The sequence below is a fragment of the Anabrus simplex genome, chromosome 6 (genome assembly GCF_040414725.1).
Source record: "Anabrus simplex isolate iqAnaSimp1 chromosome 6, ASM4041472v1, whole genome shotgun sequence".
NCBI classification, from domain to species: domain Eukaryota; kingdom Metazoa; phylum Arthropoda; class Insecta; order Orthoptera; family Tettigoniidae; genus Anabrus; species Anabrus simplex.
This window is the reverse complement of record NC_090270.1, coordinates 176,258,122-176,271,298: the sequence shown is the minus strand read 5'-3', so window position 1 is coordinate 176,271,298 and position 13,177 is coordinate 176,258,122. Positions and strand designations below refer to the sequence as shown.

General features: G+C 40.2%; 1 protein-coding gene across 1 annotated transcript in view; it reads left to right on the top strand.

The window, feature by feature from the left end:
• The window catches only part of LOC136875627 (phospholipase A1), a 79,026-nt gene that overhangs the window by 30,281 nt on the left and 35,568 nt on the right, over positions 1-13,177 (top strand). The window contains exon 4 of the mRNA XM_067149168.2: positions 4,924-5,027. Coding sequence (XP_067005269.2) covers positions 4,924-5,027 — 104 coding nt within the window. The remainder of the gene's footprint in view (positions 1-4,923; positions 5,028-13,177) is intronic.

Genomic DNA, 13,177 nt, shown 5'->3' with positions numbered 1-13,177 from the left:
GTTCCTATTCTCAACCATGTAGGGATGTTAACCTTTAATTAGTCGCTCACGGAGATTTCCTCCGGGCCGATTACACTTTGCACGGTACTCAACTTCCCAGTTGAACTGCGGGTCTCCCCACCCCTATACCTTTCTCCTTGTTCATTTGGACTCGTCCTGCTACCATTTCGGCGCGATCGTGCATCCTGTGTGCGAGTGTGGGATCGTTGTTGTGACGAGTGAGATCACCCGGACGTTTCATCCGTGTGCGATTAAGTAAATTACCCCATAGTTTAGTCCATAATTATTTATTTTGGAGGTCGATGACCTTGTTGTTTTGTTTTTCTAAACTTATTTTCGAAAAATATTATTTCATATTTCATGTCATGTGATCGCCGTAGGTAATGGCGAGTCTCACGAATTTAATATCATAAGATCATTGACATAGTTAGGGTCTATATTATTCTGCTTGTAGATCAAACAAACTGTGTAAGAATAACCTACAAGTACTTAAAAGGATTTTGTAATTATACCGAAGAATACTGCAAAACAACATCTCAAAGGACGAAAATGACGCGCATTTTCAACCCCGGAGGTTACCTCCGTGCGCGACTAGTAACGTAATAATTTTCGCGCGACTAGACAAGGGTTAATTCTGGGCTGAGAGCTGGAAACAGGTTCACCGAAGTGCTGTATGAGAGACAGCGGACTCGGTCACGAAAGCCAAGCAATACGGCTGAGGACTTCGTCACGTGATAGTCCAATATTTGCAGGCTAACAGGCTGGGTAACAATCGTCTTGGCAGGCCATGCTCGGTATTGATATGATGACGTGCCAGGAAAACTGGTGTTACGAAAATCAGCCTGATTCTGGCAAACTATAAGTGATACACTGGATATTCCGGTAATACTAGGTAAACTAAGGATGCAGCTAAATGTGACAATAAATTTAGCGCGATTATACAACCTCTCCCCGCTCGACAACGCTCACTCGGTACAGTTGGGAGTGCCATAGCGACAAAACGAATGATCTCTTTTTGCTTGTAAACAGACAGGCTAAGAGATGTTATAGCAAGTACATGTACAGTTAGCGAATATGTCACTTGAAACACTGAACATTTACAGCTAAAGTTTTGAAGAGACTGTTGTTTTACCGTCTAGATATCATTTCCTCTCTCATGGAAACCATTTGAAAGCTTTGTCTTGTACAAGACGAGCAGTGCATTGGAATAAAACATAATACGATAGGAGTGGACTTGAAGACTTGATAAGCTCAATCAAGACTACTCGTTGGGAAATGGTGAAAAACAGCAATATTGAGAAATTTTCGAAACATTTACTTAATTTTTAAATGACAATTTTTTAAATTTGTCCTTACAGTTATCTAGGTGTGCTTATACACTCGTGCTCATAAAAACCAGAACTCCTTCAAAGACTAGAGATAGGAAGTTCATTTTGAAAGCCATGTGCATTAATATGTTTTGAAGAAATGATTAGCATTTGAACCATGTCAGCCCTCAGATTCTAGGTCCACATCGATATCTCGGCGCACAACCACCGACTAGTAAAATGTGCCTGCGACTCTCGTTGTCGTTATACACCGAAGGTAATGAATCACTGTAACTTGAGCAGACGTGCAGGATGCCTCGCAGACGTATGCGAAAACCGTACCGTTAAATGAGTGAGTTTGAAGGAGGGCACGTAATTGGCGTGAGATAACATGATACATCCATCCGGGAAATTGCTGCTCGTGTAGGACGAAGTGTTGGCAATGCAACGGGTGTGTACATAATGGTTCACAGAAGGCCGTACAACACCACGAGATGGATTCTGATCGCACAACTCAGACCACCCCTTGAGAAGGCCGACACCTCATCCGAATGGAATTTAGGACAGATCTGGGTCCTCCTCGGCTCTGGTGCAACAGTGGAGCAGTGTAACACATCGTAGACTATCAGGAGTGACCGCCCGTCGCCGTTTATTACGGTCTGGGTTACCTGCGTGTCGTCCACTTCTCCGCCTACCTTTGACTAATGTCAATAAACATGCTAGACTGTAACGGTGTATGTAGCGACGTCGCTGGGGACAAGAATGGCAGCAGATAGTGTTTTCGGACGAAACCAGGTTCTATTTGTTTGAAAATGATGGCCACATTTTGGTTCGCCCCAGACAAGGGGAGAGGCATCACATCGACTGCATTCACACAAGACATACAGCGCAAGCTCAAGGCCTTATGGTGTGGGGTGCTATTGTGTACAATCACAAATCACAGTTGGTGTGTGTCCAGAGCAATGCGACCAGTTTAACCTACGTGAATTACATCCTGCGACCCGTAGTCATACCCTTTCTGTACAACACCCCAGACGCCATATTTCAGCAGGACAATGCGCGACCATACGTTGCTGCACGAACACGTGCCTCTTGTTGTCACAAGACGTCAGACTGTTGCCCTGGCCCGCCCGATCACCGGACTTGTCGCCAATCGAAAATGTGTGGGAAATGGTGAAACGAAGGGTGTGGCGCTGTGACCCAATGCCAACCACCAATGATGAAATGTGGAACCAGGTGAATGCAGTATGGATCGCTATACCCCAGGACGCCATTCGCGCCTTATACGCGTCGATGGCATCACGCATGGAACAAGCTGTCAGTGCCCATGTAGGACCCAGTGCCTACTATGCAACAGGTAACATGCTGAACCTAGGTGACTGAAATGCTAATCGTTTCTGCAGAACATACTATTGAGCTTCCTATCTCTAGTCTTTCAAGGTGTTCTGTTTTTTAATGAGCATTAGTGTAGTTTTCAGCTCACTACATTTCTTTAAACTGTCATGTTGATTTTCTTCTTCTTCTTATTTCCGAATTTGGCCGCCTATGGATCGCACTGACTTAAGAATTTCTCTTCTTCTTCTTCTTTTCCGTCTCCTCCCAGAACCTCTTCATCCCTTCACTTCTGATGTTCCATTCTTTCTCAGATATGACCAATTTGGGTCTATATTTTGGTGGTTTCTCCTGGAATGTTTTGATGCTGTCCACTCGGCTTCTAAATTCTTTTCTGTTATGAATCACATCCATTGTAAGTCCACTTTTTATTGTATCTCTTTTTACCTCTTCTACCCACTTCGTCGAAGCTTTCAGTCCAGTGATCTACTTGAATATTTTATGGTGACAGTCATTTTTTCGGTGTATTTGTGGAGATTATCATTTTTTTTCTATTCCTCCACTCCCCATCAGCATTTTTCTGTGGTCCTAAAATTTTCCTTAAGATTACCCTCTCCTTTTTTTGAGATCTTGAAGCTCACCCTTTTTATTCATTGTCAGGATCTCTGAAGCGTAGAGACCCTCTGACTTTACCACTGTGCTGTAGTGTCTAAGTTTTGCCTTGTAAGGTATTGTCTTTTGTTGTATCTGTTCTGGGTTAACCTGTAAGCTACCTAATTCTAGTTTCCTAATTCTTGCCCTATTCGCCTCTTTATCTAATCCATTAGGTTCTATCCATTCCCCTACATATTTAAATTTCTCAGTTCTTTTTATACTCCCATGCTTCACTTTATTGATTGATTTGTAATTTTGAAAAGTTAATAAAATAAAGATGGAAAACAAAGATGATGAGACCAAATACAGTTGCCATACGCCCCTTATATACAAAGTTGCGTGGGGTCGAAAATATGACTTTTTGACATAAATACATCTTATGGCTGAGGTTATATGACATTTTGTGTAACGTGGCGCGACTAAACGTGTGACGGAAATGTAACCATAGCAACCGTGCAGGCAGTGATGTTACCTAGCAACTGTGCAGACTACGTATGTCTTTTGGCTGATTGCCATCTGAAATTAGCAGCCGCTGATGGATGGTCGTAACCGGGAGACATATTTATGATCATTTGATTTTCGGAAAGGGAAAAGTGGTTTCTTTTTTATTATGTACTATTTGCTTTACGCTGCACCGACACAGATAGCGACGATGGTATAGGGAAGGGATAGGAGTGGGAAGGAAGCGCCGATGGCCTTTACGTGGGTGCAGCACCAGCATGACTCAAACCACGTAGCCAACACGCTTGGTCGTATTTTTTAGTCCTTTGGTTTAAGTGGATACGTTTTACTACCGTAAAGTAACCTGGGAACTGCCATCACTTGGTTCCGTTCCACACATTCCTTCTCATTATAGCTCACGTTTCTCTGAATATGTTTTTGTATTAAGGGGAGTTAGAACTCTGAAAGTCATTTTGATATTTTTAGATTTTCCTCCGACAGGATAATGCAGATTTTCCTGATTCATTTAGTAGACCAGTTGTTAGGAAACTCAGTTTAGAAGCAGGTTTCTTTGAGATTTACTACGTTATAAATACTAGTTAAATGTAAAATAATGCAATTTCCTCTTTAAAATGCAGAGAAATCAGCATTGAATATAAAAATACCGTGGGTTTCAGCCGATGTCCCGAAACGTTATTTCTATGGCTCGATAATCTCAGCTCGGAGCTACGTGTTCAAATCCCTCCCGTGGCAAAGGTTTGGTTTCTCTCAAGCCGGTCTTCAGTCACGTGCAGATTTAGCAACACCGCCTGGCAAAGCCCATTTAAAGCGATCTGATTGGCTAACTTCAACAGCTGATAGAATGACAACGGTGCATGAAATCACATTATTTTTTAAAAATTCTTTATCAGTATGGCCAACCCTCTAATGCTCATGCACCTGGTTCACGTTGTTTCCCACCAACCTGTATTATAGACGAAATTAATTATTTGATGGGTAATGACTACATTACTATCAATACACTTCACGGCATATCAGTGCACTCTGCCTGCGCTCTCATGAACTGACTAAAGTGGACTAAACTTTGTGTTCGAATTCTAGAGATATTTACATTTACAGTTCTTTCATTACAGTTGCATGTGTTGGAGATGTATCTACAATTTATATATATACTGCATGTTGTCAACAGGAGGATGTGAACATCCTGATGATAGGCTGGGGAGCTCTCACCGGACCGGACAACTTCGCTCAGTCTGTGTCGGACATACGAGTGGTTGGAGCAGAGATGGCCGGGTGAGATCTGAACACTTATATCAATCTGTTGTTTAGGTTATTAGCAAACATGGACTGATGTTTGTAGCTCTCCTTCCCGAGCATCATCTACTGTCTGTTGATAATAATAATAATAATAATAATAATAATAATAATAATAATAATAATAATAATAATAATAATAATAATAATAATAATAATAATAATAATAATAATAAAAATGTCGCCAACGTGCTGGCCATGGCTTTTAAGGTGTCAAGTCTCTGGTCTGACAGCATAGTTAGGAAAGAGCTAGGAGTTGGAAGGAATCATTTGCCTGTTGTGAAAATGATAAATAAATAAATAAATAAATAAATAAATAAATAAATAAATAAATAAATAAATAAATAAATAAATAAATAAATAAATAAATAAATAAATAAATAAGTAACATATTATATACAGTAATACAAAGGTATAATACGTATTATAATTTTATGTACATAAATTTGATCTGGTTTTAGTTTTAATGACGGAAAGAAGTAGAAACACACAGATAACCATCCTGTCAGACGATCTGAAAATGAATCGGACAGACAATAGAATACATTAATTTTCTTGTCATTAAACTACGTCAAGTGTAATTGAGAAAGTAAGTCACGTAGGAAAACAACTAGATCATTTATGTGTATGTAAATCAATACTTTTCTTAAAGTGGTAGTTTACATACAAACTAGAATGAATGTAATGTATGGTCATCCTTTATTGCTCATTATTTTCGAAAAACTTATTTTTGTTCATTCTTGTATAATTATGAATTCTTTAGGTTTGTGTTCAAGATAACCATTACAATAAACCACGGAAAACCACTTCCAGGATGGCTGAGGTGGGAATCGAACCCACCGCTGCTCATTTGGCCTCCTGAGGCTGAGTGGACCCCGTTCCAGCCCTCATACCACATTTCAATTTTCGTGGCAGAGTCAGGAATCGAACTCGGGACTCTAGGGGTGGCAGATAATCACACTAACCATTGCACCGCGTATTTACTTTTCTTTAAAGTTCTATTAAACTTCAATTACATAAAGATACTTTATACACGCTCAAAAATTATAAAACAGTGTGACAGTTGGCTAATAATTACAACGGTCTTGTTCTGAAAACTTACCTGAAAAAATCACTTGTTGCGGTTGTTGAATCCATAGGACGGATGGTGGGTGCTGTTTTCCAAAAACCAAGTGTTTTACAAGCGTAGTCATTCGAACCGAAGATCAGCCTCTATATCAGCTCTGTTTCTGTGCTTCGTTTACATTTGTGTGAGAGCACAAAAGGCACACTCACACAGGTATGTTGTCATGAAAGGTATCAAACGCATTAATTCCTTCCTAGATAGTGTAGGGTTTATCATGGACACAAAAGTTGATCAGAGACGTGGAGTCGTGATACATTCATGGAAATTCCTTGAGATGAACAACCCATATCATACTTCAATTTATTTTTAACTTTCTCTCCACCAAGATACTTCGCCTAGTTGATCTTCCTCAAGGGAGAGCAATTCATGTTTAGCTTCAAAGAAGGGATTTATGCTCCACGAGATTTTTTTTCAACCAGTGTTGGAAAATCTGATCTGAGTGCGGATACTAGCTATTCCAATTGTCCCCCCCCCCCAATTACATCACTTACACAGCCTTGTAGTATTTCTTCTTTTTCCGCTGCTAACTTGTACTATCTATCGGTCAAGTTAAGACTTACATACACTGTATGCCAGTTATACAACAGCGAAGACGTAGTTACTAAATTTGGTATAATATTCTATGAATTGTGTGCGTACAATGAAATTTAGCACTCTAAATACAACTTACATTATTCTTGCGGACCCCTTGGATTATCGTCGTGCCCCCCCCCCACAGGGGTGCGGGGATCATTGTTTGGGGGTGGCTTAGCTAAGATGACAGACACTTTGGGCTATTTTGCAATATTATTGACAATTATTCTAAAGAGATAAAACATGTAGTGTCTCAGTGATCCACTATAAATGATAATAAAGCGGCCGTGGCGTTAATTAAGATATAGCCTTCGCATCAGTCTGATGGTAAAGAGAGAAACTACGGCGAAAAGTAAAATCACTGCTGTCCGAGCCTCTGTCTTATGAATGCAAGTTTAGAGCCACAGATCTGTGGTGCCTATCTCTTTATTCGCACCAAAATTGTCTTCAGCCTCTCCCTGTTATTTCTGAGGTTGCTGGAGCCACCGGGCTCATTTTTGTTTTAGCCGGGAATTTAAGGCCGGATGCCCTTCCTGACGCCACATTAATTTTGAGATGAAGATCTCAAACCAAGATCGACCAGAATCCAACCCTGAATCTTCCGCCTGGGAAGCAGCATCTAGGCCACTGAGCAAATTACGACCCATTACCTCTTTATCCCTCCCCTGTGAACCATGTGACCTTGCCGCGGTGTGGAGGATTGCGGGTCCCAATGAAGCAGATAGTCGAGCCGCAGGTGCAACCAACCAGAGACCAGACTATCGAATAGTTCATCGAAAGGGGAGTAGCAGCCTTTCGGAAGTTACCAGGGCGGCAGTCTAGATGATTGACTGATATGGCCTAGTAATAATACTCAACATGGATTATCTGTGTTGATACTGCTACACGGCTGAAAGCAACGGGAAACTACAGCCGTAACTAACTCCCGAGAACATGCTGATCTCTCTGTATGAATAATGTACCGATGATGGTTCCCTCCCGGGTATATTATTCCGGAGGTAGAAAGGCGAATACACGAGAGTGGGCTATCTTCAGGAAGATGGATGCCAACATTCTGCGAGTCGGAGCGTTGAATGTTAGAAGTTTGAATCGTTGTGGTAGGTTAGAGACTATGAAAATGGAGATAGAGAGACTGAAGATAGATATAGTTGGTATAAGTGATGTACGTTGGCAGGAAGAGCAAAGTTTGTGGTCAGGCGGCTACAGAATTATTAACACAAAATCAAACAGGGGAAATGCAGGAGTTGGTTTAATAACGAATAAGAAAATACGGCAGCGGGTAAGCTACTACAACCAGCACAGTGAAAGAATTACTGTTATCAAGATAGACACCAAACCAATCCCCACCACAAAAGTGCAGGTATATATGCCTACTAGTTCAGCGGATTATGAGGAAATCGAAAGAATACATATGAAGAGATAGAAGATTTAACACATTATGCAAAAGGTAACGAGAATATAATTTTGATGGTAGACTGGAATGCAGTGATAGGCCAAGGAAGAAAATGTAATACAGTACGAGATTTCGGATTGGGACGAAGGAATGAGAGGAAGTCGGCTGTTTGAATTCTGCACTGATCGTAATTTAGTCCCTAATAATACTTGCTTTAAACACCATAAACGACGGCTGTATATGTGGATGAAACCTGGAGACACTGCAAGGTATCAAGCAGACTTCATTATGATTAGGCAGAGATACTGCAACCAGGTGCTGGATTGCAAAACTTTCCTAGGAGCAGACGTGGACTCTGACCACAACTTGTTGGTTATGAAATGCCATCTGAAGTTGAAGAAATTGAAAAAAGGGAGCATGCAAGGTGATAGGATCTAGGCAACCTGAATGAAAAGAGTGTGAGTGATTTTTTCAAGGAATATGTTGCACAAGGACTAAATGAAAAGGCTGAAGGAAACACAATAGAGGAAGAATGTAAAGTCATGAAAAATGAGGTCAGTAGGGCTGCTGAAGAAATGTTAGGAAGGAAGGAAAGATCATCTAAGGATCAGTGGATAACTCGGGAGGTACTATACCTAATTGATGAACGACGAAAATACAAGAATGCAAGAAATGAAGAGGAGAGAAAAGAATACAGGTGATTAAAGAATGAAGTGGATAGAATGTGCAAGATAGCTAAGGAAGAATGGCTGAGGGAGAAGTGCGAGGATGTTGAATGTTATATGGTCCTAAGAAAGGTAGATGCTGCATACAGGAAAATCAAGAAAACCTTTGGAGATAGGAAATCTAGGTGTATGAATATTAAGAACTCAGATGGAAAGCCACCTCTAGGGAAATAAGTCAAAGCAGAAGGATTGCAAGAGCATATCCGACAGTTGTATCAAGGTAAAGACGTAGATGATTTGGTTCTGGAATAAGAAGAGGCTGTTCATGATGATGAAATGGGAGACCCAATTTGGAGGTCACAGTTTTACAGAGCTGTGAGAGACCGAAATAGGAACAAAGCACCTGGAATTGATGACATTCTCTCTGATTTACTGACTGCCTTAGGAGAAACCGGCATGGCAATGTTATTCCATTTAGTGTGTAAGATGTATGAGACAGGAGACGTGCCGTCCGATTTTCAGCAGAATGTTGTTATACCTATTCCCAAGAAAGCTGGTGCTGACAAGTGTGAAAACTACCGCACCATTAGTTTAGTACCTCAAACCTGCAAAATTGTAACGCATATTATTTACAGAAGAATGGAAAGATAAGTTGAAGCTGAGTTGGAGGAAGACCAAATTGGCTTCAGAAGAAATGTAGGAAGACGTGAAGAAATCCTGACTTTACATCTGATCTTAGGGGATCGAATTAAGAAGGACACGCCCACGGACATGGCGTTCGTTGATCTAGAAAAGACATTCGATAATGTTGATTGGACCAAGCCATTTAAGATTTCGAAGGTGATTGGAATGAGATTCCGAGAACGAAGAATTATCTACAATCTGTATAAAAATCAGTCTGCAGTGATAAGAATCGAGGGCTTTGAAAAAAGCAGCAATCCAGAAGGGAGTGAGTCAAGGTTGCAATTTGTCCCCCCTTCTGTTCAATGTTTGCGTAGAACAAGCCGCAAAAGAGGAATTTGGAAAGGGAAACACAATCCAAGAAGAGGAAATCAAAACCTTGAGATTTAGCGATAATATTGTTATTTTATCTGAGACTGCAGAAGATCGGGGGAAATTTCTGAATGTTATGAACAGCGTCTTGGGCAAGGAGTACAAGATGAAAATAAATAAGTCCAAAACAAAAGTAATGGAGTGCATTCGAACGAAGGCAGGTGATGTAGGTAGTATTAAATTAGGAAGTGAAGTCTTAAAGGAAGTAGATGAATATTATTACTTGGGTAGTAAAATAACTAACGATGGCAGATGTAAGGAGGACATACAATTCAGACTAGTACAAGCAAGGGAAAGCTTTTTTAAGAAAGGAAATAAGCTCACTTCTAACATTGATACAGGAATTGAAAATAAATTTCTGAAGACTATAGTCTGGAGTATGGCATTGTATGGAAGTGAAACATGGACGATAAGTAGCTCAGAAAGAAAGAGAATAGAAGCTTTTGAAATCTGGTGTTAGAGAAGAATGCTAAAGGTGAGATGGATAGATCGAATCACAAATGAGGAGATACTGCATCTAATTGGTGAAAGGAGATTGATCTGGCTAAATTTGACGAGAAGAAGAGATAGAATTATAGGACATATCTTAAGACACCCAGGATTAGTTAAGTTGGTTTTTGAAGGAAGTTTAGGCGGTAGGAATGGTAGGGCTAGACAAAAGTATGAATATGGCAGGCAGATTAGAGCAGATGTAGCATGCAATAGTTTGGTAGAAATGGAAAGGTTAATACAGGATAGGCTGGCATGGAGAGCTACATCAATCCAGTCTATAGACTAATGACTCAAGTCAACTCACCTCTTTATCCCCCTCTGAAGTTATCTCCCTGTTCCCAGCTTTTATTCTGAATACTTGCGCGGAGTTAATGATGACGATATTATTTTGTCACGATCTAATGCGTCTCTTGGGGTTAGGTTCTCGTATTGTATGTCATCATTGAGACCTTAATGACCACCTAAGTTGTTGTCAACGTCTTCCTCTACGAGCTGCTTTCAGTCCGGAGTTATTGTCGAGATGTAAAACATGGCTATACTACTACAAGCATGACATCTTCTCACTGATTAGAGGGATACCAAACACTTCACAAGCGTGTTGGTTTTTTTGCGTGTGTCCAATCTTGTTTATCTCAAAGTTGTGACCCACCCAGGCCTATTATGGGAACATGCTTTATGTGATTCCTGCCTGACGACATTAGTTGTTTTCTTCCTGTACATAGCTTAGTACGGTGTTTATCCAAAGACCTTCCTCCCACCTGTATGTTTGACCAATCCTTTCACCTCATGCATATTCAAGCCTTTCGTGCGCTTTCACTGATGATAACTCTTTAATCAGCCATGCAAATTATATACTGTTTAGGGTATTCTTATCTTGAAAATATTTTGAGGCGAATAAACGGTATTTTGATAAGGATTATGAGATTATTCTCAAAATATGGCTTCTAATTTAACGATTGATTTTATTACGAACTATAACATGAAAATGTTATTGAAAGTTAACATTTAGGATAGGCACATACCGTTGAATAATTTTATAGAGTTCTTTATGCTCAACAATATTATTTTACATATGTTATTGACGGTTTAAATCGCGCTCAGATGATCGTTCTGTACAGTGATGATTTCAGCGGAGCAAGTCAAAGAATGAACGATCGTCTGAGCGTTCTATACTGTTCAGGGTATTATCTTACAAATATTTTGAGGCGAATAAACATTATTTTGATAAGGATTCCGAGAAAAGGATTTTGAGTCGAGAATACAGTATTTTGATAAGGATTAAGAGATTATTCCCAAAATATTGTTTTTAATTTAAAGATTGATTGTTATTGTAAACTGTAACATGAAAAGCTTATTGAAGGTTAACCTTTAGGATAAGTACATGCCGTCTCCAAGATAAATACTCTAGTTCCATAAGAAACTTTCTGCATCTATAACATCACTTCTCAGCCATGATTCAATTCCTTTTACAAAATATGGCAACTATTAATATATACATATATTATATTACTCAACCAGATTTTTTTTTTTTTTTTTTTTACAAAACTTCTAGAGTTTAACACTAACAACTCTTATCACCGCTCCGAAGTCCACCCTGATTCCCTGAATACCTCCCTCTCTAACCTTCCCAATTTATACGTACGCTTGTGGTTCCAATAAAGGCCCTATTCCCTATTCACTCATTACGATCTACAAATCTCACTCCTAGTTTCCCACATACACGCTCCATAAGTTCATTCAAGTGTTGGATCACCCTGCATCTATATTTCTTCTACACAGTATCCCACTAGTAATAATTTCCCACTCACTTAATATTCTCCCCACCGGGTGAGTTGGCCGTGCGGTTAGGACCGCGCAGCTGTGAACATGCATGCGGGAGATAGTAGGTTCGAAATCCACTGTCGGGCAGCCCTGAAGATGCTTTTCCGTGGTTTCTAATTTTCCTATCCCATCGTCACCATAAGAATTATCTGTATCGGTGCGACGTAAAGCAAATTGTAAAAAGCAAAAAACAAAAAAAAAAATACAACAACCCCTCCCTCACTGTCATAACCAGATTCCAAAAATCCCCAACTGTGTTAGTAGCTCTTTGCCTTATGTTGTTGGTACCAACGTGAAAAGCCTTCTCTATAACCTCATCTTTCCCTTCTATTTTTATTCATCATCTGCCTTAACTTAATTTATGGATAATACTCTACACCCTGTTTCCCTTTCCGCGACAGACTTACCCCACGCGACTAACAATTTCGTAATTCTATTGCTCCATGACCAGAGCCTCATTCCCATCCACTCCATTAGATCACCTCCCCTCATGGTCCCCCTTGTCTTCCCTGACGACTACAGAACAGAACTTTCTGCACCTACACTCTTTGTCACCCTCTAATGACCGTGTTCCACCTTCCTCTTATTATTCTCTACCTCTGTAACACTTCCTTGTTACCGCTCTTCCCTCTGCTATTCTACCAATAGAGACTCGTGCCGTTCACTTGTTGTCACTCTATACAGTAGGTTTATAATAATAATAATACGGCCTCAGCTACCGTGCTGCAGACATTTCTACTGACGGAATTTAAGCAGTTTATTTGGACATTCTCTATTACTTTATCAGATGGCAAAGAGACCAGAACTCAGTTGGGCGATTTTCGGCTCATTTTTAATTAATTAACACAAAGTGCACCACCAGATATCTTTTACATGCCAACAACGTCGTTCCGCATGGAATGGCGAATTTTCCGTCTTTGAGAAAACTGGCTACCTCATTCGGGGTTGAACCTGCGGTCTTGGAATCCAGAATACAGTGCAATGGAGTTATAGAATCCATGTGAAA